Genomic DNA, 6,000 nt, shown 5'->3' on the forward strand with positions numbered 1-6,000 from the left:
ACTGATAGAAGCATGTGAAAATTCAATTAGATAACCACTGATAGGAATAGATATTGATGCTTTGCTGAAGAAATCATGGCACACTAGAGAAAAAAGAAGAAGAAAAAAGAAATCATGCCTTGCCGAAGAAAAAAGAAATCCTGGAAACACTTAACTACTTTTAGACACTTTCAGTTAACTGTTTTGAATTGTTCATGTGACAGTATTGTCATGGTGAGCTACAGATTATGCACTAAGGAATTTGTTCTCCAGGTAGAGATGAGTGTAAAATACGAACAAGGGAAGTCAATTTCAAATTGATAGACTGCAGAAAACTGCCACAATCTCTTAACTAAGAGTTGATAAAAGCATGTCCCTAAAACTTATTCAGTCAGTTAGATCCCCTGTAAAGTTAACTGAATTATTCATTCAGTTAGATCTGAACAAAGCCTCTGAAGTAACCTGCCTACTAACCCCTCTCTTCTTCAGTAAGATCTGAACAAGACTATATCTACATACTGTTAAAGCTTCAAATTCAGAGCACTACATCATCCAGTTTGCACTACACGCAGCTCTAAATTAAGACTAAATCAAATTTGACACAAATGCAGTACTACCTCTTTGTAGGCACAGACAGACAGCACTAGCATTTTTGTCAAAAACTCTACTCCCTCATAAGTCAATGCTGACTAAATTTTTTAAGTGCTCCCCCTAAAAATCACTAAAGTAGGAAATCTTTAACATAATGTACCCTGCAGCTTTGTTCAATTGGTACAGTCAAATTCAGTTAAGTGTTTGCTTGCTTTAGTTTGACAGAAATGCTGTCCTTGTAAACTTGCTGCAAGGTCAACATGTGCTGTTATAAATTGAGATATACTCTAGCTGCAGTACTCTTAGTGATCAAAATTGCAAGCATGTCAAGTCAGAGAAGCATGTCAGCTAACTTCAGACTTAACAATAAAGATGAAAATTTCAGACTTGGCAGTACAAATTCAGACTTGGCATGAGATAGATGAGCACGAGGAGGACCTGAAGGAGGAGGAGCCTGGGATGTTGAGGAGGATCCGCCTTCGTTGGGGTTGACTTCCGCAGCTGCCGCCGTCGTCTTCCCCATGCCGTCGTCGCCGATGATGTTGAGGAGGGCCTGGAGGAGGAAGAGGATCTGGTGGATTAGGAGCTCGAGGACGAGAGCGCCCGCCCCATGCCGTCGCCATGCTCCAGATCGAGCGCCAACTTGTCGTCATCCTCCAGATCGAACGGCGCCTCGTCGAAGAGAACCTCACCGGAAGAAGGGATTTTTAGGGGAGAGGAGGAGCTACGCAGCGAACTGGAGCGGCGCGGCGGCGTGGAGGAGGGAGAGGAGGCGCGGGGGATCTCAGCGGGGCGAGGGAGCTCAGCGGCGCGGGGGAGCTCACCGGCGCGGCGCGGCGCGGCGCGGCGGGGAGGGGAGCAGCGCAACGTCGGGAAGCTGCGGGGAGGGGAGTGACGCTGCGGCAAGACGAGGACTGCGGGTTTGGTCGGACAAAAGTGGAGGGCTTTTTTGCAAAAATGTCATGGAGACAACTTTTCCCGGACGGAGGGAGTACGAAGTAGGGGCGCCACAATACTAATGGCGCACCACCCCTCGGTGCGCCATAAGTACATACATGCTAATGGCGCACCGCGGGTGAGTGCGCCATTAGTAGTTTTGCAGAAAAAGGAATAAAAAAAATAATAAAAAAACAACATTAGTGGCGCACTTTCTGACTGGTGCGCCATTACTAGTTACAACTAGTAATGGCGCACTTCCTATGGATGCGCCATTAGTATGTTTGAACAGGCGCACTAGTTCAAAAAAAATTGATACTAATGGCGCACCATGGGCCAGGTGCGCCATTAGTAGTTTCAACACTAATGGCACATCAGAAGGTGGTGCGCCATTAGTATATACTAATGGCGCACCACTTGTCTGGTGCGCCATTAGTGCCAATCCCGTCTATAGCCCTTTTTCTAGTAGTGCGACTTCGCACGGATGGCTGACTTGTCCTGCACCCTGACTTGGCACTGACAAAGATTTTACTTTTAGGAAACAAAGTTATCCATAATGTGAAAGCACTGTAACTGTGCGGCATAGCAGAACGACATTGACTTTCTGCTTGCAGATTTATCACCTCTAGCAACGCTTGCCAAATTGCCACAATGATAGAGCCCCAACCAGATTAGTGATCTATCTTAACTCTCAAGTATTAACTTATTAAATGTACACTTCAGATGCAAGTGCAGTAGATTACTGCAGTTCAGCACTAACTTTACAACCGGCAATTCAGATTTCAGAGGGCAAGCACTGTAGAATAGCATATGCTACCTTCACATCAGGTCCTTGAGGTGTCGTGCAGCCACTCTGCGGACCCGACAGGCTCAGCTACGGTATGGAGCACACTTACCTCCAAATCCCGATAATCAACATCATCGCCACACTTGAAGATGCCAAGGCAATTCTGAACCTGACATCCTGACCTGATGGCCTAAGATTTTTCTGTTCTTCAATCTCTACATCCCAAATCAACTCTGGATCACCCAAAACAATAAAAACATTAGTAAGTATTAAAAGGGAAATTAATGGCCAAATTCAGATCTTTCTACATGCATCAGACATGCAAAAGTACTGATTGCACATGCATCGGATATTTGCATACTTGGACGGACTGGTTGCCTCAAAGATAATTAAGCTCTCAGTGTTAGAAAGTATAATGCTTATATTGCTCCTGGCATGGTGTTGCAATATTTCTTCTGGCGAACAACTCGTCTTCCCATCGTCCTCCACATATGCTAGTTCAACCAAAACAGCGGAGATAAGACAACAAGGAAGAGGGTCAGTGTTGTACCTCATCTCAATTGAAATAAATATAATTCGAAACTGTTAGTAACCATGAGTTGCTCCAAACTGCATGAAATAAGAAAATTAAATTACTCATATACTGAATGATTAAAATTGGTCGTGCAATCAGCTGAATAGAGAATAGCATGTTGTACACACAAGATAATAAAATTAACACCAAGTAATTGTAATGATCAGAAGCAAGAACTGCACACTTAATTTAAATGAAAAACCTCAAAATCGTAGCATTGCCGAAGATCTCAATACATGTTCATAGGAGAGCTCTAGCTACTTCCTTCTCTTTTGTGGGAAGAGAGCTATCTATTCTCACTACAAAATTCAGCATTCAACTATTTCATAAGCATCAAAAGAAACTAAAGTTTGTACCCAAACATGTACGTATTCTTCCGTTCTGTATTGTCCAAACAATTTATGGACTAAAATGCGCGTGAGCAAACCTACAACTATCTTTGATTTCTTGAAGATTGTAAAAGAAAACAGAGACATAACATTAAGATGGTAGCTAATTTGCATTGCTGATGGAAAAACAACATGTGTGTGCAATGAAAACAAATCGAATTGGACATGTGTTGCCAACCTCAAGGATTTGCCTTCTGAACAAATTCAGCAAAACATATTTCATGGCATATAATCACCTAGTCACTCCCAAGGTCCAAAATCACATGCAGTCCTCCTGCTTAGTTGCTAATACATACCTAGATGGATGAGATGTTGGCGGACGTATTGGCTGGCGAGGGGCGAGCAAGCGGCCAGAGGTGTGGCCTCCATGGCTGCTTCCCATGGCGTGCAGGTGGTTGACTGTGGAGCTGCAGCAGATAGCGCCAGCGACGTCCAGCCACGACGCTGCACAGGCGAGGTGGGGGAGACGCGGGAGGAGGCACAGGAGACGGCGACCGGGAGCTGCACAAGAGGCCGGTCTTGGCGGCGGTCGGACGTCGATCCCGCAACTCCTGAAGATTTCCTCCTCCGCATCGGTACTCCTCCTCCATCTCGCCCCACAGCGCCCGCGTCTCCTCCTCCATCTCGCCCCACAGCGCCCGCGTCTCCTCCTCCATCTCGCCCCACAGCGCCCGCGTCTCCTCCTCCGCCTCCACCCTCGCCGCCCCTCTTCCTCCCCGTCTCCAGCCCCGCCCCTCTTCCTCCCAGTCCCTGCTCCCGCCCCTCTTCTGCCCGCCCGGCATCCACTTCACGGAGCGCCGCCGCCCCTCTTCTCCCCGCATCTGCTCGGGGGGCTTTTTTTTCTTTTAACTCGCCCATGGTTTTTTTTGCAAAATTGAAACTTTATATAAAGACCCACTAAAACAGGGACTGCGGGTTAATTCCGTATAAACCGAGGGACTTCTATGCAAAATTGCTAGCGACGACGGATGACAGAAACCCAATTTTCTTTATTATTATGTAAAGATGTAAAGATGTAAAGATAAAGATATATACTAGGACTAGGATAGGACTAGGACTAGGACTAGGATCATTGTCCGACGGACGTGCAGCTTACCCCTTGATTTCGGTTTTTTACCTGATATGTCTTGACTAAACATATAAATTGAGAAAGTGGACATAAAATAGACCCAAAATAAAGCAAACGGGTTGGGCCGTCGCGGGAAATGTCACCGCGGCAGGTAGCCGGTAGACCCGCGACAAGAAAACATCTGAATCCGACGACGAAGAAAGCATCACATCACATCAAATGGAATCACCCAACAAACCCCCGCCTCGACGCCAGCAGGTCCGAAACAAATATAGACCCACCAAAGCGTTCGCTTTGCGGCCAGTCTCCCACGCCCAACTCCGCGCAGCCTCGCCGCCAGGAGACAGGCATTGAGTGCGGATGGCGAGCCCACAGTGCTACGCGAACCCGCCGACGCTGAACCCCGCCGGCGGGGAGGGCAGGGTCCTTGATGACGGCTTCGGCGGGATCGCGGCGTACATCGCTGGCTCCACCAAGTCCAAGGCCGCAGACATCCTCGTCTCTGATATCTTCGATAATACGTACCACCCCTCGACCAGAGCTCCGAAATGCTCCTCTCCTCTGCTTGGCTTATTAACGGTTAACTAACAGAACTTGGCCTCTCCCTTGCAGGGTTTGAAGCAGGTATACATTTACCTGTACTCTGGGCAAATAGCATATCACCGGAGTGTTCTTCACATGATTTGAGGCTGGGATTTTAGGGCATGTACAATGGTTGATAAGATAGTTTTATTTTAAATCTTGCATATAATTTAGAGATGGCAAAAAAAAGTGTCAACAATGGGTCATCTTTTAGCCTTATCTTCAATATCGAGCTATTTCTGAAAACATGATGAGACATATTGTGTTAAGAGATCATCTTTTGTCTTCTTTTAAATAAGAGAAGATAACCTTTTCTTACAAGTTCTCTCTCCTCCACCTTATCATTTATCCTATGTGGCACTCCTAAGATAACACCGTTGTACATGCCCTTGGCACTCTTGTTAAATTTGAATATACTAGTTTTTACCGCCTTTTTACCCTTTTATTATGATGGGCTATGATAATTTACTGCAACCAATTAACACATCTCACCCGTGAACGGATTCTGATTGCAAAAAGTAAAAAGATTCTGATGAAGTCTCTTACCTCATGAAGGAAGATAGCTGATAAAGTCGCTTCGTATGGATACTTGGTTGTGGTGCCAAATTTCTTACATAAGGAGCCATATTCACACGAAAACACCGATAGACCATTTCCAACGTGGATAAAGGATCATGCCCCAGTTTGTTACCCCCTGATTCCCTGCAAGGCTGCAACCTTGCTCCTTTTATTTTTGCAAACGTTCGGGACTTCAGGCCACCTGATTTCAGTTTATGTTTAAGGTATATGTTGTGAAACACTTCTGCTCGGTAGACCCCCCAAACACAAGGACGGCTGAGATTGCCCAATACCTCTTCATAACAGAGGGCAGGATGAGCATTTTTTGAAAAAGAGTCCGCCCGCCCACCCGCCCGCAAAAAAAAAACAGCCGGAGTGTATACGTATATGAATACAGCCCGCCCGCCCGCCAGGGAAAAAAATTGAACCGTCCGTCCGCACGCGCCTAGTGACGTGGCAGGCATGCAGACGTGCCCACGCGGCCCGCACGCGATCAATGCGTCAGCCTCGCAGTTAATGCATGGGACTACTGTGC

At 46.4% G+C, this 6,000-nt stretch overlaps 1 protein-coding gene and 1 pseudogene across 1 annotated transcript; one reads left to right on the forward strand and one right to left on the reverse strand.

The window, feature by feature from the left end:
- Positions 1-6,000, forward strand: part of LOC119350494 — a 91,732-nt pseudogene that overhangs the window by 30,632 nt on the left and 55,100 nt on the right.
- LOC119342501 lies at positions 2,103-3,956 on the reverse strand. Its single transcript, XM_037614101.1, has 3 exons — positions 3,553-3,956; positions 2,655-2,787; positions 2,103-2,526 (listed from the first exon to the last, which is right to left on the reverse strand). The coding sequence occupies exons 1-3, from the start codon at positions 3,827-3,829 to the stop codon at positions 2,502-2,504; spliced, it is 435 nt and encodes a 144-aa protein (XP_037469998.1). The 5' UTR covers positions 3,830-3,956; the 3' UTR covers positions 2,103-2,501.

This window comes from Triticum dicoccoides, chromosome 1B (genome assembly GCF_002162155.2).
Source record: "Triticum dicoccoides isolate Atlit2015 ecotype Zavitan chromosome 1B, WEW_v2.0, whole genome shotgun sequence".
Lineage (NCBI taxonomy): Eukaryota > Viridiplantae > Streptophyta > Magnoliopsida > Poales > Poaceae > Triticum > Triticum dicoccoides.